We start from the raw sequence: 22108 nt of genomic DNA on the forward strand, positions 1-22108 counted from the left end.
TAGTCTATAGTCTAGTCTATAGTCTAGTCTATAGTCTAGTCTATAGTCTAGTCTATAGTCTAGTCTATAGTCTAGTCTATAGTCTAGTCTATAGTCTAGTCTATATTTGAAGTGTAACAAATCAACTAATCCAATCTATATCTCCCTAATTCCCATGTGTAGTACCCACAAACCGGTTACCAAAAACATAATAATACAGTAATTTATATACATATGTACATATATTTACCATGGAAGGTGTAAATATTTTTTTCTTCTTCTCTCGCTCACTCTTTATTATGAAGTTTTTTCGTTGTATTTATAAAATTCATTATTATTAAGAATAAATAAGAAAAACACTTAGTTTTTTTTTTTTTTGTTTTTGTTAAGTAGCTGTGTGTTTTTAATTTGTTCATAAATATGAATATATTTTTATTACATCATTTTAACGGAGATTTAAAGTAAATTACAGTTTTAACTAAATAACTTAAAATAATTAACTAAAGAAGAAATTGTAATGAGGGATTAAGATTAACAATTAATGCGAGAATATGGGAGTAGAATGTTTTTGTAAGAAGAAAAATTGTAAAGAGTTTTTAATTAAAACATTAGATATTGTGAATATATGTACATATATTCCTTAAGAGTAGTGGAGAATGTTAATGTTATTTCAAATATTTATTAAAAATTATAGTTAACAGATTAATTAAATTATTAGAAAACAAGTATTACATATATATAAAAATAAACTCTTAGTTTTGAACATGTGAAGCTCTAAAAAGTATTTAAGATCTTGTTTGACAATAAACATTTATTTCTTTTTCAATTAAACTTGTATTGACATTTCTATAATTGTTTAAATTATTGTTAAATCAATGATTAATATTAAAAAAAATCTTATTTAAAAACAACAAAGAATTCTTAGTCATGTTGTCTTAAAATAATAATTCTTTAAAAGTTTAATTTGTGGGTTTCTCGGTTCTATGTACATTTTTTATAAAAAAAAGATTTGCTGAGGTCATAGTCGATACAGATATAACAATTGACAACAGACACGGAAAATTTAAATTTTGAATTTATATTTTTAGTAGACTAGACAATAAACAAGACAAAAGATTAGATTGTGGAATTGACTATGGAATAGACCATAGACTTGGACTCTACAGTCCAGTCCACAGCCTAGACTATAGCCTAGACTAAAGTATAGACTATAGACTAGACTATAGACTAGACTATAGACTAGACTATAGACTAGACTATAGACTATACTATAGACTAGACTATAGACTAGACTATAGACTAGACTATAGACTAGACTATAGACTAGACTATAGACTAGACTATAGACTAGATTATAGACTAGACTATAGACTAGACTATAGACTAGACTATAGACTAGACTATAGACTAGACTATAGACTAGACTATAGACTAGACTATAGACTAGACTATAGACTAGACTATAGACTAGGCTATAGACTAGACCATTGACTAGACTATTGACTACACTATAGACTAGACTATTGACTAGACAATAGACTAGACTATAGACTATAGACTTCACCATAGACTAGACTATAGACTAGACTATAGACTAGACTATAGACTAGACTATAGACTAGACTATAGACTAGACTATAGACTAGACTATAGACTAGACTATAGACTAGACTATAGACTAGACTATAGACTAGACTATAGACTACACTATAGACTAGACTATAGACTAGACTATAGACTAGACTATAGACTAGACTATAGGCTAGACTATAGACTAGACTATAGACTAGACTATAGACTAGACTATAGGCTATACTATAGACTAGACTATAGACTAGACATATAGACTAGACTATAGACTAGACTATAGACTAGACTATAGACTAGACTATAGACTAGACTATAGACTAGACTACAGACTAGACTATAGACTAGACTATAGACTAGACTATAGACTAGACTATAGACTAGACTATAGACTAGACTATAGACTAGACTATAGACTAGACTATAGACTAGACTATAGACTAGACTATAGACTAGACTATAGACTAGACTATAGACTATACTATAGACTAGACTATAGACTAGACTATAGACTAGACTATAGACTAGACTATAGACTAGACTATAGACTAGACTATAGACTAGACTATAGACTAGACTATAGACTAGACTATAGACTAGACTATAGACTAGACTATAGACTAGACTATAGACTAGACTATAGACTAGACTATAGACTAGACTATAGACTAGACTATAGACTAGACTATAGACTAGACTATAGACTAGACTATAGACTAGACTATAGACTAGACTATAGACTAGACTATAGACTAGACTATAGACTAGACTATAGACTAGACTATAGACTAGACTATAGACTAGACTATAGACTAGACTATAGACTAGACTATAGACTAGACTATAGACTAGACTATAGACTAGACTATAGACTAGACTATAGATAGACTAGACTATAGACTAGACTATACTATAGACTAGACTATAGACTATAGACTATAGAATAGACTATAGAATATACTATAGAATAGACTATAGAATAGACTATAGACTAGACTATAGACTAGACTATACACTAGACTATAGACTGGACTATAGACTAGACTATACACTATACTATAGACTAGACTAAAGACTGGACTATACACAAGACTATAGACCATACTATAGAGTAGACTACAGAATATACTATAGACTAGACTACAGACTAGACTTTAGACTAAACTATAGACTAGACTATAGACTAGACTATAGACTAGACTATAGACTAGACTATAGACTATACTATAGACTAGACTATAGACTATAGAATAGACTATAGAATAGACTATAGAATATACTATAGAATAGACTATAGAATAGACTATAGACTAGACTATAGACTAGACTATACACTAGACTATAGACTGGACTATAGACTAGACTATACACTATACTATAGACTAGACTAAAGACTGGACTATACACAAGACTATAGACCATACTATAGAGTAGACTACAGAATATACTATAGACTAGACTACAGACAAGACTATAGACTAGACTATAGAGTAGACTATAGACTAGACTATAGACTAGACTATAGCCTAGACTATAGACTAGACTATAGACTAGACTATAGACTAGACTATAGACTAGACTACAGACTAGACTATAGACTAGACTATAGACTAGACTATATACTAGACTACAGACTAGACTATAGACTAGACTATAGACTAGACTATAGACTAGACTATAGACTAGACTATAGACTAGACTATAGACTAGACTATAGACTAGACTATAGACTGGACTATAGACTAGACTATAGACAAGACTATAGACTACACCATAGACAAGACTATAGAATAGACTATAGACTAGACTATAGACTACATTATAGACTAGACTATACTCTCGACTATAGATTAGACTATAGTCTCGACTATCAACTAGACTATAGACTAGATTATTACAAAAGGAATTGGTCGTAGGTACTGATAAGGTACTCTTTTTTCCATGCCTGTTTGACAATAAATGGTTTGCAAACAATTTGTTTCTTAATAAAATCATGTTACGAAATTTAAAACCACAAAACGTTTAAACGTTTAATAACGTCAAGTGGGTGTTGTTTATATTGAAATCGTAAAAACAATGAATTTCGCTTTAATTTGAAATAAAAGTTGGTAATAAAATAAAATGTTTTAGTCACGTTTATTTTAAACAGATTTAATATGATTTGATATAGGTTTTTAAATTGAATTATAATTTACGATAACGAAATATATTTTAAAGAGAAAGGTATTAAAACAAAATCCTTTTTTTCACATTAAAAAGAAATTTTAAAAAAGATTATAAATCTTTAAAAAAAACTTACTTTTGTGTTTGTCTCTACATGACAAATAGTGGAATAAATTTTTGAAAACTCAAAAATTTCTTTAACAGTTGTTAAACTAGTTTGTAATTTAACACAATTAGTGAATATTTCTAATTAAAAGAAATTCCAGAAATTTGTTAAACACACAACAAGAAAAATAATGTTAAAATTAAATAGAAAAGAATTTGTATAATATTTTAAAGTAACGGATGGATTATTTCATAAACAATTTAGCATAGTTTTCATTGTTAATTTAAAGAATAGAAATAAGAAACAGAATACAAAATTTTATTTTAAAATAATATAATGAATATTTTTGCATTCGAAAAATATAAAGAATTTTCACGCTTATGGTCTTGCACAACTTGAGTTTAGTGTTTCAAAAGAATGGATTCTACATACAAAAGAGACCGCATCAAGTGTAACTAATCTTTTTGCCACTACCTACTTAACAAAAACATAAAAATTAAAAAAAAAAAATACCAACAACAACAAAAGATTATCTTTTGTTTTAAATAAACAATTTTTACATATTTTCCATTGAAAAACAAAACACATTCTTGTAAATTACACACAAAAACTGAACTGAAATCTATAGCATTTGCTATATGAATTAAAAACTACCAGTTGGAGCAGCAGCAGCAGATGTTTTAAACTATCTCATTTCATTTTAAATAAACATTCAAGTGTAATTTTTAAAACATTTTTTTAAAATGTTTGTTATAAGGGTTTTTATTAGACGATTTTAATCGCTTTTACAAATTATCAAGAAATTTAAATGTAAAAGAAATAAGGCGTTCAAGTGTGTCAAGTAAAGTGATTTATTTAACTTAATTAAATTTTATTAAGATTTTTTAAATGATCTAATAAATTTTGTTTACAATTATAATTTTAAATGAGAAAATTGTTAAAGAGAAAAATGTTTGAGGTTAGAGTGGAAATTATTCGAATTTTTGAAATTTAAGAAGAAATTACACTAAAGTTTATTTATATGTGAGTTAATATACAAACATTATTACTTTAGTTAAGCCCAATTTCTCTTATGCAAAAAGAAAAATCTTTAATTTAGATATACCTATAGTTTACTAATATAATCTGTTGATCAGAACAAAATCATAAGTAATCTAGACTGGTTGTTGTTGTAGCAGCGACACCCGTATTAAATTATTCCCTACTCCTCTACTTCTTCGCTCTAGTTATCCAAATCCGTTAGATCTATACCCAGTAGACGAGCCGCATCGGACGGCTGAGTCCAAAGGGATTCAGGTTTCAAATGAGTTGGATCTACCTGCCACTACGAGTTTAAACGAGTACACCATCCCGATCTAAGTTGTGCCAATACTACTCTAGTACGACGTGGTAGGTTTCGTTCCTCGTTTGCAAAGGGTGGGGGACGACCTCCCAGTATTATACTATCGCGGTAGGAATTGATGGAGTCCTCCAACGCTTGTTGACGGATAGTATTCAAAGCTTTTCTGTATGAGCTTTGGTCCTCTATATCATCCAGGTGTTCTGGGATGTCACTGTCAAATATACGAAGATCTTTCCTGACATGCCTGGGACGGTGTGTTCCCAGTAGGAACTTAGACAACATGCTATGTTCCTTAATTGAAAGCATCTTCGTTTCGTCATGCAGATGTTTTTCACATGTCATTTTAATGCAGCCTGTCACCGTTCGTAGAGCTGCGTTTTGACAGCTTTGAAGCTGTCAAAAATTAGCGACACTGGGTGTCGCTAATTTTAGGTGTCCACACTGGCGCTACGTAGTTTACCACTGACAGGCCAATCGTTTGATAGGTAGTCAACAAGGTTTCTTTATTCATTCCCCAAGAGCTGCCGGCTAGAGACTTGAGTACATTGTTTCTACTTCGCATCTTCTTGCAGATTGCAATGGTGTGCGCTGAGGACATAAGGAGGCTATCGAATGTGACACCAAATATTTTGGGGTGATTTACCGTCGGGATTTTTTCTCCATCGACTGTCACATCCAGTTTTAGCTCTACTTCCTTAGTCCAGGTGGTGAAAAGAGTTGCAGAGGATTTCGCATGTGATATTTTTAAATTCCTCGAATGGGAGAAGTTGGAAAGATCACAAAGGTAACTGTTTATTAAACCACAAAGGTCATCAATACTATTACCCGTGGCCAATATCGAGCAGTCATTGGTGTAAGATATTATTTGGTCGCTGTGCGGGGGTTTTAGGAGTTTAGAGATGTCGAAATTAAACAGCATCGGCACAAGAACTCCACTTTGGGGTATCTACACATTTAAATTATGCAACTTTAACGTTTTACGGCTATAAATTTGTGAGAAAAAGTAAAGTAAGTTTAGGTTTAGAAGGGTTATGTACCATGTATAAATGGATGTAATGTCCGTTTCGATTTGCTTTAAAGACTGATGATTCAAAAACAGAGAAGTGCTGTAAAAGAAGTTACTTATTTCCTTGGCAAAACCTTGTGGACTTTGCAGGTCTAAAGTTTACAAATAAGATATTTTACAATCCATCTCTTCGTATTGTTGCATATAGTGGATTGCAGAATATCCTTATAGAATGTGTTATGAATGGCTGAATCAACTAGAATGTGTTATAAATGCCTACGTACCGGAATGACCCGAAATTATCGGCCAAGGACTGTCAACCCCAGCGATAATTACACAACTATTACAACCGTCCTAAAGAAGCATTTTTGGGTCTAAAGGAATTGAGATCTGATTAGCAATGGCGTTAATGCTGTGTTGGTGCTTTATGAAAGGACAGTCAGTCCAGGGAAATAGCCTAGTCGGATATCGTGTTGTAAGATTTTGTCTCCGCTTCTTTCTTTTCAGTTTAAAAATAAATATACTCTTCTTTAAGACCTCCAAAACTGGGGAGTGACCTTTTTCTCTACTCCTTTGCAAGGCTATAGGTCTGCTCACTGACATTTTGAGCATCATAGTAAGTTACTTAACTTTTCGCTCTCCAATGTGTTTTAAGATTGCAATCAATATTCCTTTAAGACTTATTGTCTGAGAAGTTTTGGCATTATTGATTTATTCTGCAACTTCAGTTGGGGTTTATGTTAGACTACATCACTTCCTTATGCCTTGTCTCTCTTGGTGCTCAATGCCGGATAAAATTAACCCCCATTATTTTGTAAAACACTTCAACAATTTATATGAAAAGTGAAGTGAAGTAAGTGGAAGAAAAAGTAAAGTAAGTTTAGGTTTAGAAGGGTTATGTACCATGTATAAATGGATGTAATGTCCGTTTCGATTTGCTTTAAAGACTGATGATTCAAAAACAGAGAAGTGCTGTAAAAGAAGTTACTTATTTCCTTGGCAAAACCTTGTGGACTTTGCAGGTCTAAAGTTTACAAATAAGATATTTTACAATCCATCTCTTCGTATTGTTGCATATAGTGGATTGCAGAATATCCTTATAGAATGTGTTATGAATGGCTGAATCAACTAGAATGTGTTATAAATGCCTACGTACCGGAATGACCCGAAATTATCGGCCAAGGACTGTCAACCCCAGCGATAATTACACAACTATTACAACCGTCCTAAAGAAGCATTTTTGGGTCTAAAGGAATTGAGATCTGATTAGCAATGGCGTTAATGCTGTGTTGGTGCTTTATGAAAGGACAGTCAGTCCAGGGAAATAGCCTAGTCGGATATCGTGTTGTAAGATTTTGTCTCCGCTTCTTTCTTTTCAGTTTAAAAATAAATATACTCTTCTTTAAGACCTCCAAAACTGGGGAGTGACCTTTTTCTCTACTCCTTTGCAAGGCTATAGGTCTGCTCACTGACATTTTGAGCATCATAGTAAGTTACTTAACTTTTCGCTCTCCAATGTGTTTTAAGATTGCAATCAATATTCCTTTAAGACTTATTGTCTGAGAAGTTTTGGCATTATTGATTTATTCTGCAACTTCAGTTGGGGTTTATGTTAGACTACATCACTTCCTTATGCCTTGTCTCTCTTGGTGCTCAATGCCGGATAAAATTAACCCCCATTATTTTGTAAAACACTTCAACAATTTATATGAAAAGTGAAGTGAAGTAAGTGGAAGGAATTTACAAAATAATCCCTTAAATATTTCTTCAATAAAGCGATAATTGTGGTGGCAGTATGATACATAACACAATTATGGTCCGGATCAATTAATGACAGATTTTGGTAGTAAATGTTAATAAATTAGTATTATTGTTTAAACGTCAAACTATTTATGATGATTTGTCAAAATTGTCTGCAGCATGACATTTCCAATTCGCTTCAAAAACGAAATTCTTTTGCATTATGTTCCTTTAAAGAAATTTACTATTCAATTATTCACAAATTCATTAACATTTAATCGAATAAACTTTTACAAAACTATAACACTATATCTCTATACAAAATGTTATTTTATTTATGTTTTTCATTTAATTACAATTAAAATACAAAATAAAACATTCCCGTTGTATTAGTACAGCGAAAAAGACGACAAACATCGGCGATAAAAAAATAACAAAAACAATTCAACTTTAATAATAGTTATTTGTCAATTAAGTGGTGTAGGCAATGCTCGACCTTGTTTGGTTATTTGTTTATCTAACAGAATATACTAAAATAAACACACACTCATTCACAAATTTTCATTTTAGAAGGAGGGGGAGATGAAAAATGCTACTTTTTACTGTACTTTTTAAAATGGCAAAATGCTTTTGAAACCCTCACATCATGTTTATAAAACTATTTTCTCTGCAACTTCAAAACTTTATTAACCACTAAAACTAAAACACCAAATCATTCTCTATTTTTTTGATTTAATAAGTCTAGAAATATTCTTCAAAAAAACATTTCGCACAAACATAGTTTATTACATTCTTTTTAACCCTTAAATTCTATACATATTTTGTTGTAACCAAAAATGGCCATTTTATTTCTCACCAAAGCAAACAAACACATTTATCAACCCTGTTATACAGTGTATGGAAAAGAAAAACAAACAAAAAAAGCAACACTAACAACTACACATACTAAAAAACAATAAATAATAACAAAAACAAAAACATCAATTAAAACAAAACTATGTACATAAATGAGACAAGAGACTATATTCTAGACTAGATAAAAAAATACAAAAAAAAACAATAACAAAACAAATATATCAGATTCAATACAAAACAAACATGTTGTCAACTGTTTGCAAAACTAGTTCTTGAAAGTGGTAGGAGAAAAAAACGCTTAAATAGAATAAAGACAGAACTTATGTATAATGAATGGCGAGAGTTTTACGTGAGTATCTGGCATGATGCCCTACCCCACAGTGGTCTTTTTCATCCATTGGGTATACTTGAGAACGGTCTACCATCATCCATTTATACTTTAATGAAGAATTCAGGTGGAAATTTTTATACATTAGATTTGATCGGTCCATGTACAAGCACTTTAACATTGGATGGCCTCTGTTGATTCGGCAACAGCACCTAGAGACGTTACCGGTGGACCGAAGTACGAATCCATTAAATAAGCCGAAGACATTGTTCTTACTCACAGGGACACACTGTGATAATTCTGATATGAACAGAGTATACTCTGAACATATCTAGACAAGGAAGGAAAATTCAATAGTATCATTTGTATATGATACCTTTTATCCACCATCATTCAACCCAGCACACATCTCATTCATAGGACAAATTTATAAGAGAAAACGTTCGACACATTTATACGAGAAAAATTATAGGTAGACGGGTGGGGTAAGGCCCGCCGTACCTCACTTTCATCCCGTACCATATAAATTAATACCATTTCATTTTCAACGCTTAGTTCCACAGTCACTCCTCTGTGGGGTATCTGTTTTTTCGGCAGCAGGACCGAACTTATCTTAATATATTGACTTTACCTTACATCAGTCTTTTAACCACCACTTAATCTTCTCGCGGATTTGGTTTTAAACCACAAGTTCCCGAAGGAACCTCAACTAACTGACCCGCCAGCGAGCAACTGGACACCCGTAGTACCAGATTATGCGGGAACTAAGCCAAAGAGTAATCTGTAGCCAATTTTTTATTCCCGGCCACAACATTTGTTTTTGTTCAGCTCAAGACCGGTGGTCTCAAGAACATACTTGTTGGATTACTAACAAGTTTACTCTTCACTCATTAAATACTATCTTTACTTTCCCTGTCGCTTTTTTTTCTTTCCGTATCTTGTCTTTTCTCCAGACATTACAAAGGGAATTAATTGGACCCAAGTAAAGCTATTCTCGTGCTAAAATACAGTCTGCAGAACCTAACCTTGATTATAACGCTTTATTTATGCAAAAAAAATATTTTTCAAATGCGTATTTTTTACAATTTAAATTCTTATTTAAAATACTACTCTATTTATATTTATTTCATTGTTAGAAATTATATGAATATTATTAATTAATGTTAATTAGTTACTCGAGAAATATTATACACACAAAGTATTTTCAAAATATTCCGTATTCATAGTTATTTGTCAAGTTCATGTACGAAGAGACAGACCATTTGACATGTGAATTTGCAAATTTTTTTCTTATTTGTGTTAAGATTTTAATGAAATAATGACGTCAAAAAAGTCATAATTTTAAAAAAATATATACACAATTTATTGTTTGTTATCAGTTTTTGTAATTATTTTAAAAGATTTGAATGCTAAAGTGCAATAATTTATTGAATGTCTGAATTACTTTACTTATAAAAGTAAAATTGTTCAATTCCTGGTGGTGATAGAGAATATACTATTAACCTTTAAGGTTTTATTTGCAATACAAAGCTGTGTTTCTGAAAAAGCCTACTCTTTCGCAGCGTTATCCAAGACGTCATACCATTGGACGTCGTTACACTGTAAAATGCAAACGTCCGTAAACCATTAATGGCTACATAAGCAACAGAGTCCCAAATAAATACTGCCAGCAATCTCGGATTGTAAAAGACAATTACGCAAGCATTCTAGAACCATCTTTAAACATTTAAGAAACGGTTAGTGCAATTTCTTTAATTACTATCCTGAACGAAACGTTTTTCTAAACCAATTCCAACAATGATTGGACTTTATGAAAATAGTGAACGTTATTAACAACTTATAGGTCAATACGATCTTTTTGAATCCATTCATGTCTTATTTAGTCTGATAGCTATAAACTAAGTCGCCACTATCCTAGTTTTATAGAAAGAAAAATAGCGCCAGTTAAATATCTAGTAATGTGACTGACGTTCATGTCCTAGTTTTATAGCAAGAAAAGTAGCGCCAGTTAAATAGCTAGTAATGCGACTGACATCCAAGTCCCATTTGGACTATCTTTGTAGGGTGTAGTGAAGATTGACTTCCTCGTAGGACAAGCCCATGTTAAAATGGTTGTTCACCTGGGTAGTCAGGTGGCTAGGGGCCACCACAAGTGGTAGATTAAGTGGTCAGTTCGGGACTGTCCTGTCGAACTGCTGGGTCTTGACAAGTTTTCCAGATTAGTTAGTTTGCTTTTAAAAATAACACCAAATTATTCAATCTATAAGAATTATCCTTCATTTAATAGAATCGGGCTATATGCACCAATCTCTTACTTCTTAGAGAAAGGTAAAAGCTGTCAATACTTGACTGCATCATACGAGTCATTGTGATATCAGTTCCACCACCTCAACCGAATAGACAAAAGCTATCTGGAATAAAAATGCCATTTCAATAGAAAAAGTAAAGAAAGCAAGCTGACTTAAGTTGTATTACTAATAAATCAAGTTGTTCCATAATTTGTTTTAAGCTGAACATTTCCAGAAAGATCAAAATTCTTTGTTAAAATTTATTAGAGAACATTCTAGATTTATCGACATTCCTCGAGAGCTTCGCATTGTCTATTTAAGTTTAGGTAAAAAGGGTAGGCACTCAAACAAGTTTTAATACGTTTGATTTCTGCCTCGTTGTGATTTTTTATTGGTCAAGGGAATCTTTTCCTACAAAACTGCTCACAACTCTAAAGTTAAACAAACCGGTTCGATAAGATATTCTTTAGATTTTTCCCGGATATATCCTCTATACAAGAGAAAACAGCAGATCCGAAATAGAGATCTCTGTTACCATTAAATGTTAGATGGTAACATAGGAGATAGTATATAGTCTACTCCTCCTCATTGTGACAACTTCTGTAGTAGTTATTGTACTGGAGACCCATGATCTCGCATGATTGCCAATAATAAAAAAAATGAATAAAAGCTGTAGAAAAACGCGAAGCTGTAGAAGTTTACGCTTTAAAAGCGTAGCATGTAACATGAAGCATAGAGTGCGAAATAGTTATAAAAAGCGCGTAATGCCTTAACGCAAAGACAAGTAGTGTGGACCTCCGGCTTTAACCTTGTGTCAAGATTCATTAAAATAGCTTAAAAAATGCGAACTGTAGCGTGCAAGATTGGTATAGAACCAACACAACCGTATTATACGTTCCCTACTACAATGACTATGTTTTAACTACATTTACTTTTGCATTATAAAACGCAAATTTAGCATCACTTAAAACTACAGACAGTATTCTAAACAGTTGTTGTTGTGTTTCTGTATGCATGTTGTGTTTGATTGTATTTGTTTTTGTCTGCTAAACTGGCAATAGTAGTTGTTTTTATAGTTTTTGTTTTTATATTTTTTTTATTATTGTGCATGGCAATATTATTATTGTTGTTGCTGTTTTTTTTTTCTAAATGAAGGTTTTGCACAATTTCAGGTCGTTGCTACTTGCATTATTGAAAATTCTATTTTTTCTTTTCATATGAAATTTTATTTATAACAAAATCAAAAGAAAAAGTTCGTATAACAAAATTGTTTAAAGAAAAAGAAATAAAGGGAAATGTAACCAAAAAAATCGAAAAAAATTAAGCAAGCAACCATTTTTATTTTAACTCTCATACCATAACACCTGGCAACCATTATGAAAATAACAAAAACAACAACAATAATAATACAATTCAGCGACAAGGAACATAATAAGGGCAAAAAATATAAATATGTACAAAAGATAAACTCAAAAACATATATAAAAACATATAGCTCCAGAAAGTAGCAGCTGTCTGGGCAAAATACACTTAAAAAAACACATAATATGATTTTCTTTTCCTTATATTTATCAAAAAAAATTTAAGTTATTTTTTTTTAGCTTTTTGGGGTACATAATTTTAGCTTTAATAAAAACTTACCTTTTCCTGCTCACTTTGTGGAGTCATACACGCGGGACTGGGCTGAGCACTCATTATAAATCACACCTTTTTTCTATTTTTGTGGAGAAACACAAAGAAATTAATTGCTTAATTTTTTTAATTTTTTACTTTTCTTTTGCTTTTTTTCTCGGTGACTTTTCTGTGTTTTTTCTTTTTTTATCACCTACAAAATTTAATTTATTTAAATTACCAAAAAGTATTTCATCCAACAATTTATTTGATTAGAATTATTATATATTTTTCGTCACCCTCGAGAGAAAAAAAATTAAATTTATATATTTCTTTTTTTTTATTCGCTTTTTTCTTTGTTCTTCTTATGTGTGTATTTAATTTCATGCACGTAGTCTTAATTTTTTCACGAAGTATAAGAAAAAATATGCCACTTTTTACAGAGATTTTTTGCTAATTTATCGTTGAAAACTTACTTTTATTTTTATAATTTTAGAATATTAAATACTTTTTTAATATGTTTTGCTAAATTTTACACTGATTTTCACTTTTTCTATATATTAAAATCACAATTATATATTTTCTATACAGCTTTTTTCAGAGTTTCACTTTTTCTCTGTAGAGATCTTTTTTCCGAATATATTTTTCGCTTTGACTGTGCTTATAAAATGCTTCTTCTTTTTTTGTTCGTTTTATGCGCAAAGACACTGCGCCGACAAACATTTACGTCAACGGCGTCTGAAATTAAAAACTTTGACGTCGACTTCAAATCGCCTGTAAGCCGGCTAAGTATATAGCAGTTATATTATTTTTTTAACAATATAAAAGGAGTTATTGTGTGAATCCCTTCCCCTCACTTCATTTAATGACGCATGTTTTAATTAACCCCTAATTAACCCTTAAATATCTTAAATAGATATACATATGTATATTCCAAAAATGTTTGTATGTATATTCCAAAAATGTTTGTTCTTTATAGTACGTTTTTGGACTGAAAACTGTATGATTTTTGATGCAGGATCTGGAACTGCGTTATTTTAAATGGTCGTGCTAAGAATATTAGCAATTGATAGATAAATCTTTGCATTATTAGACGTATGACCAAAAACCGAGATTATTTATCAAACTTCATGGCACGATGTGTGGAAAACCCCATGTGATAGATAAATTCTCAACCCAGATTCAAAACAGCAACAGTCTTAAGTTTTCTTATATGAACCTAATTTTTATTCAATACAAAATTCACATTAATAAATACCTCGAGTATGCAACACATTCCTTGTCACTTTAGACTATATTTACAAATATGTATCATAAACTTATACAAACTATAGGGGATATATTCAAGCCGCATTAAGCAAAAAAAAAATTCAACGGCGTCGACTTTAAATTTCTTTTGTCGGCTATGTATAGACGTTTTTAGTCGAATCGACGCAGAGCTTATGTGCAAATGTCATATGTTTTTGTTGTTATTGTGCTGAATAATGCTGAATGATGATTTACAGAGTTGTATTTCTTTCATAAAAGCTTTAAAATAATGTTTTTTTTGAGTGTATAACGGAAGTCTTAACTTAAAAGAAAACAAAACAACGAAATTCCAAAGATATTTTTAAAACAGAATTATTATCTATTAATTTTATTTTTCAGTATGTATTTTTATATATTGACATTTTTTACAGAATTTAAAAATTTTCTTAAAAATTAGATTAAATTTTCTATAAGAAGAAAATTCATAAATTCCAAAATTTATAAAATTTTCTAAAAAAAATATTATTTTTTAAAAATTAAGTTTATCTAATGCTATATTGGCAATAAAATGCGCAGAAAATGTCAAATAATATTTTCGATAATGCTTTTTCTGAAAACTTTGCAAAACAGTAATTGTAAGTTCAGACGATAATTAGACATTTTACTGACATCGTAGTAAGATCTGACAACTGTGTATCACGGCTTTAAATCTTATTAAAATTTTTAAATACAAAAACAATTTTTGAAATATTTTACGGATTCAGTAATTTTCAATATATTATTTTATTTGTATTATACCATAAAATTATAAAATTTTAAAATCGCTAATTATCTATTTGTTGAAACAAGTAACTTTCCAACACTGAAATAAAATGCCACACGCAAAAAATAACAAACAAAAGAAGAAACCAGCGCCGATTCGTCTTAAAGTCGACATTGCGTAGCCGCATGTAGAATTTTAACACGATTTTGCCAAACAATTTTCAACTAAACTTTTCCGCCACATTTTATATACCCTACTTAACAGTTTCATTAAATTCATAGAATTTTACAATATAAAACAATTTTTAACACTTTTAATTAATATCACAGAAAAACTAAACGGCTTAAAGACGTTTTTTTTACTGTCGGCAATGAAATGGGTTTGTGTTTGCTGTCGCCGTTGTTTAATGTTTGTCAGCATAGGTCTCTGAACAGAAGCAACACAATATTTAGAAAACCACAAAATTTATCTTCAAAAACTTATTAATTGTGAAATTTGTTAAAATATCTTTTAAAATTAAGAAATTAATAACATTTTCTATGAAATAGAAGGTAATATAATAGTACTTATATTATATATAATCATACAAATAATATATTTCGAACAAAAACACTAAACAACAAATTAAGAGTAATAATAAAGAGAAGAAAACATCAAGAAAAAACAACAACAAATTGTTTCACTGTAAGCAGAATAAGATAAAGAAAAAAATATTCCAAAAAATAAAGTCAATAGAGCTATTGCATATGTATACAAATAATTTGGCAAATTATTGTTCTTGTATTTAACACCAGCAATTTAATTTTCATAAAAGAATTTCACATTTCGTTTAAAACTTTCAATCATTGCAGGTGTGAGTAAGCTCTATACGACCGGCCAAATAACAACAGCAGCAAAAACATACAAAAAGAAGAATCATAACAAAAAACAAAGCATTTTTTTCATTCTTTTTACCTAAGCTCAAAGAACGTAAAATTATAATCTTTTTTTTTTTTGCGTAGAAGCATTTTATAGATTAAAAGTAAAGTTCAAGATGAAAATTACTGTAACAACCACAACGGATAAAATCTTTTTTCTTGATGTTTCGGAGGAATTGGAATTAGAAAATTTCAAAGCCTTTTGTGAGGTGGAATCTGGTATTGCCGGCCCACAAATGGTTGTGGTCTTCAATGGTAAACCATTGTTAGACAACCAAAAGCCTCTGAAACATTTTGGCATAAAAGATGGCGATTGTGTGATGTTACAAATACAACGTCCTCCTGCAAGATCGAGTTTATCAGCTGCTAGTCGTGGCACTCCAATGGATTTGGGTAAGTCATTCATTTTAGTTTTAGCAATAATGCCAACATGTGCTTTGCTTTAATGTCATTGTAATTATATCCTCTGGCAATGTAGGCGCAGTAATTCCAAATATGTGCACAAAAACATTGTGCTATTACACAAACACATAAATTACTTTGTGATGACATACATGTTGTATGTGTGTTTCTTGTGTTTTACAGAAATTTATTTTTATTTGTCATCCATTTATTTATGACTTGTTTATATGTACGTCTGTCCGTCTGGCCTTTTGCGAACGTTGAACATGCCCCGACTTCCATGCATATGCTATTTGTATAAGTGTTTGTGTAACTTTTTTTGTTTTGGACTTTCAGAACTGGGTCAATGCGCTTAAATGTGCGTATGTTCATTATTTTCTATGTAATTGTTCTATAATGATGATTTTATTTTTAAATTTTTTTTGTCTTTAAAGACAGAAAACAGAAAGTAATTGGTATATGTATGCATTTTCAACTTTCGGCCATTACTTGTAAAGAACCAAATTATTTTTGGGAAAAATAAGGAATTAACTTTTATAGGATTAAGATTTTTTTATTTTTAAGACTAGACTATTGACTAGACTACATACTAGACTATAGACTAGACTGTTGACTAGACTATAGACTAGACTGTAGACTAGACTATAGACTAGACTATAGACTAGACTATAGACTAGATTATAGACTAGACTATAGAATAGACTATAGACTAGACTATAGACTAGACTATAGACTAGACTATAGACTAGACTATAGACTAGACTATAGACAAGACTATAGACTAGACTATAGACTAGACTATAGACTAGACTATAGACTAGACTATAGACTAGACTATAGACTAGACTATAGACTAGACTATAGACTAGACTATATAGACTAGACTATAGACTAGACTATAGACTAGACTATAGACTAGACTATAGACTAGACTATAGACTAGACTATAGACTAGACTATAGACTAGACTATAGACTAGACTATAGACTAGACTATAGACTAGACTATAGACTAGACTATAGACTAGACTATAGACTAGACTATAGACTAGACTATAGACTAGACTATAGACTAGACTATAGACTAGACTATAGACTAGACTATAGACTATAAGACTAGACTATAGACTAGACTATAGACTAGACTATAGACTAGACTATAGACTAGACTATAGACTAGACTATAGACTAGACTATAGACTAGACTATAGACTAGACTATAGACTAGACTATAGACTAGACTATAGACTAGACTATAGACTAGACTATAGACTAGACTATAGACTAGACTATAGACTAGACTATAGACTAGACTATAGACTAGACTATAGACTAGACTATAGACTAGACTATAGACTAGACTATAGACTAGATAGACTAGACTATAGACTAGACTATAGACTAGACTATAGACTAGACTATAGACTAGACTATAGACTAGACTATAAACTAGACTATAGACTAGACTATAAACTAGACTGTAGACTAGACTATAGACTAGGTTAGGTTAGGTTAAGCAGACGGCATACGGACTAGAGTAAGGTTTTACTTGGATCCTTTAAGGTCCCCTTGTAACGTCTGTAAGACTATAGACTAGACTATAGACTAGACTATAGACTAGACTATAGACTAGATTATAGACTAGACTATAGACTAGACTATAGACTAGACTATAGACTAGACTATCGACTAGACTATAGACTAGACTAGACTATAGACTATACTATAGATTAGACTATAGACTAGACTATAGACTAGACTATAGACTAGACTATAGACTAGACTATAGACTAGACTATAGACTAGACTATAGACTAGACTATAAACTAGACTATAGACTAGACTATAGACTAGACTATAGACTAGACTATAGACTAGACTATAGACTAGACTATCGACTAGACTGTAGACTAGACTAGACTACCGACTAGACTATAGACTAGACTATAGACTACACTATATACTACACTATAGACTACACTATAGACTAGACTATAGACTACTATAGACTAGACTATAGACTAGGCTATATACTAGACTATAGACTAGACTATAGACTAGGCTATAGACTAGACTATAGACTATGCTATAGACTAGACTATAGACTAGTCTATAGTCTAGACATACGAATATTCTATAGACTGAAGTTTATATTAGACTATTGACTAAATTATAGTATAGACTATAGGCCAAATCATAGACTAGACTTAAGACTATAGATAGACTATATTTTAGAATATAAACAAACTTTTTACTAAACTAGTCCTTGAAATATAAAAGTTTATTTAAAGCAATAAACAGGAGTTAATAATACTTTAATAAACTGCAACGCCTCCTCCGCAATATTTAAAAAAATATAATATGACATCATTTAAATTACTAAAACATCTTTGAAAATGATCATTTAACTTAATTTTTTTCACAGTTCAATGTTAAGGTCAAGGATATTAAGTGTGAAAGTAAACATTTTTAATTTTTGCCAATTTAAAAAAATATATTAAATAAACAAAAAATTAGTATTTGTTTACTATTAATCACAAAGAGAAAAAATAAGAAACAATAACAATTTGAATATTTTTTTAATGCAAACAATTCTCAAAATAAAAAAAATTTCAGATGAAGCTGCTATACGTAATTTGGATTTCAGTAATATTAACATACCCGGCACCAGTACAGGCAGCAGTGCTGGTAACAGTGGCTATCGTTTAGGTGGCATACCTACTGGTGGCAATATTCTGGATTACAATGACTCTGATGAATTCAATGTGAATTATGATGATGATCCAGCTGCTGTACGTAAAATGTTTCTTGATAATCCCGAATCAATGGCTTTGCTAAAACAAAATAATCCTCGCTTGGCTGATGCATTATTATCGGGTAATTTGGAAAGTTTTGAAAAAGTCTTAAAAGAACAAATTGATGCCCGAAAAGCACGTAATGCTCAGCGTTTGCGTATGTTACATGCCGATCCCTTTGATCCTGAAGCTCAACGTATGATTGAAGAAGAGATTAAACAAAAGAATATACAAGAAAATATGGCTGCTGCTATAGAGTTACATCCTGAAGTTTTTGGCACTGTTACAATGCTGTAAGATTTTCCCTTAAAGGTTTACATTTTTATTGTATGTTTAGTAATCAGATTTCTTTGTTTTCCATAGTTATATAAATTGCAAAGTAAACGGTGTTCCTGTTAAGGCTTTTGTGGATTCTGGTGCTCAAACTACCATTATGAGTTCGGCTTGTGCTCAACGTTGTAATGTTACACATTTAATTGATACCAAGTAAATATCTTATTTTGTTTTTTTTTTTTAGTTTATTTCGAAAGGAATTTATTTATTTGTTTGTTTGGTCTTTTTCTTACTTTAGATGGAGCGGTATTGCTAAAGGTGTTGGCACTCAACGTATTACTGGCCGTATTCATATGGGCAAATTACAAATTGAAAATGATTATTTAGTTTCAAGTTTTACGGTTTTAGAACAACAACCCATGGATATGTTGTTGGGTTTGGATATGCTCAAAAGACATCAGGTAATTGAAAAAAATAGACATAACTATAGATTAGGCTTTCGACTAGACTTTAGCCTACACACTGGATTTTACTATAGATTAGACTAATCTGTAGACTATAGACTAGACTATAGACTAGACTATAGACTAGACTATAGACTAGACTATAGACTAGACTATAGACTAGACTATAGACTAGACTATAGACTAGACTATAGACTAGACTATAGACTAGACTATAGACTATAGACTAGACTATAGATTAGACTATAGACAAGACTATAGACTAGACAATAGACAAGACTATAGACCATACTAAAGACTATACTATAGACTAAACAATAGACTATACTATGGACTAGACTACAGACTAGACAAATGACTAGATGGTCGACTTGGCTATGGACTTTACTATAGCCTAGACTTAAGACTAGACTATAGACTAAACTATAGACCAAAGTGTGGACAAGACTATGGACTACAGTATAGATTAGACAATAGATCAGACTAAACTATAGACTAGAAATTGAAACAAAAACATTCTCTCTTGTTTCCATTTTAGTGTAACATAGACTTGCAGCGTAATGTCTTGCGCATCGGTACCACCGGTACCGAAACAAAATTCTTGCCTGAAAGTGAACTGCCCGAATGTGCCCGCTTATCGGGCAATTCCGAAGATGATCTTAATGTTATGGCCGAATCTGCTAATGATGCCGAAGAGCGTGCAATCAAAGATGCCATTGAACAGAGTAAACGAGAAGCAGCGAGCAGTGGAGGTAAATTGAATAATTAATATTCAATCATCTCTCTCTCTCCCTCTCCCATACACTCTTATCACTCTCTCACTCTAGCATAACGTAAAACGAAATTTTATTGATTTTTATGTTTATGTTTAGCCTGCTCCACGAGTACGAATGCGAATACAATTGCTCCTGGTGACAAATTTAGTGAAAATGATGTAAGTGATCTCGTTAAAATGGGCTTCAAACGTGATGAAGTCATTGTGGAATTGCGTAGAAATAATGGTAATAAAACTCAAGCTATTGCAGCACTCATAGCAAAAACTTTAAAATTTTAAAATTTTCTTTTTTTTTTTTGGACACAAACAAAAAAACACTCATTTATAGTTTTAGTTTTAACAAAAAAAAAAAAGAAACATAAATTTAAGTTGAACTTTAATTGAAGGATTAAATTTAATAAAGATTTATAAACAAAATTAGTAAAAATTTGAAAATAAAATGTTTGAAAAAACTCAAAATTTAATAATAACAACAACATCAACAAAAACTAATTTAAATAAAAAAGCCTACCATTTTAATTACGAACTACCTCAGGCTGGAAGCATTTCTTAAAACAATTTTTTTTTTCTATAACAAAGAGAAAAAACATTTGCAAAAAGAAAACCAAGAAATGACATTTTATAAAGAAAACGAAATAATTATACAATAAAAATTATTAAAAATAAAAAAATGTACTGAATTTCAAAAAAATATTTTAAGAGCAACAACAACAAATAACATCAACGAATCAAGCTAAAGAATTAAAGATACATTTCTTAACTCTTTTTTATTTCTCTAGTTTATAAGAAAAATTTTATTTAAAAATAAACAAATAAAAACATAACTATGTAAAGGATCTACAAAACATATTGTAAAAAAATGAATAATTAACCAAATATTAACAAAAAGAAATCTTTAATTTTAAGATTTTTTTAAAAAAAAGTTTTATTTTTGTAATAATTTTTTTTTGTTATGACTACACAAACATATTAAGTGGCTTTTATTAATTATTAAAGCAAGCAAAAGAAATATATAGTTATCAAGATCTGGTTAGAGTTTATAGTTCTATAATATTATAAAAGAAAAAATAATTTTAAATAATTATATCGGTGGTTGCATAAGTTTCATTTCTTTAAAAAAATAATTAGTTTTATATTTGTTTGGTTAAGTAATTAATAATTTTTTATAGTTTTCTGGTTAAAATTAATAAAAATGAATTTAAGAACAAAAAAACCTAAAGAATTTTAATTAATTAGAAAACGATATAGCTTCAAACTAAACAGCTAGACTTCGAAACTAAATAGTTAGACTACAACTACTATAAATTAGACTAAAGTCTGGAATTATAGTCTAGACTTTAGTCTGGAATATATTCCAGAATTTAGTCTGTACTTTACTACTAAATTACAGTCTATAATGGCCCCTATTCTGCATTACAATTTGAATCGAAATTTTCTCCATTTGGCAACTTTCGTATTCTGTATTTT

The 22108-nt window shown here is 30.6% G+C and overlaps 1 protein-coding gene across 1 annotated transcript; it reads left to right on the forward strand.

Annotated features, from left to right (window-relative positions):
• The first annotated feature begins 15410 nt into the window (after nucleotides 1-15410).
• Nucleotides 15411-21019, forward strand: LOC111681150 (protein DDI1 homolog 2). The gene is made up of 7 exons (XM_023442875.2): nucleotides 15411-15567; nucleotides 15868-16326; nucleotides 18951-19422; nucleotides 19493-19615; nucleotides 19701-19863; nucleotides 20405-20618; nucleotides 20739-21019. The coding sequence occupies exons 2-7, from the start codon at nucleotides 16050-16052 to the stop codon at nucleotides 20918-20920; spliced, it is 1431 nt and encodes a 476-aa protein (XP_023298643.2). The 5' UTR covers nucleotides 15411-15567; nucleotides 15868-16049; the 3' UTR covers nucleotides 20921-21019.
• Nucleotides 21020-22108: the final 1089 nt, after the last annotated feature.

Source organism: Lucilia cuprina, chromosome 3 (genome assembly GCF_022045245.1).
Source record: "Lucilia cuprina isolate Lc7/37 chromosome 3, ASM2204524v1, whole genome shotgun sequence".
Taxonomy (NCBI): Eukaryota; Metazoa; Arthropoda; class Insecta; order Diptera; family Calliphoridae; genus Lucilia; species Lucilia cuprina.

What these genes read in the sequence shown, in the direction of transcription:
- LOC111681150 (XM_023442875.2), top strand. Translation starts at nt 16,050, where the DNA reads ATGAAAATTACTGTAACAACCACAACGGATAAAATCTTTTTTCTTGAT. An exon ending in TGGCACTCCAATGGATTTGG is followed by an intron (nt 16,327 to 18,950) that starts GTAAGTCATTCA and finishes AAAAAATTTCAG; the next exon opens with ATGAAGCTGCTATACGTAAT. An exon ending in TTTGGCACTGTTACAATGCT is followed by an intron (nt 19,423 to 19,492) that starts GTAAGATTTTCC and finishes TGTTTTCCATAG; the next exon opens with TTATATAAATTGCAAAGTAA.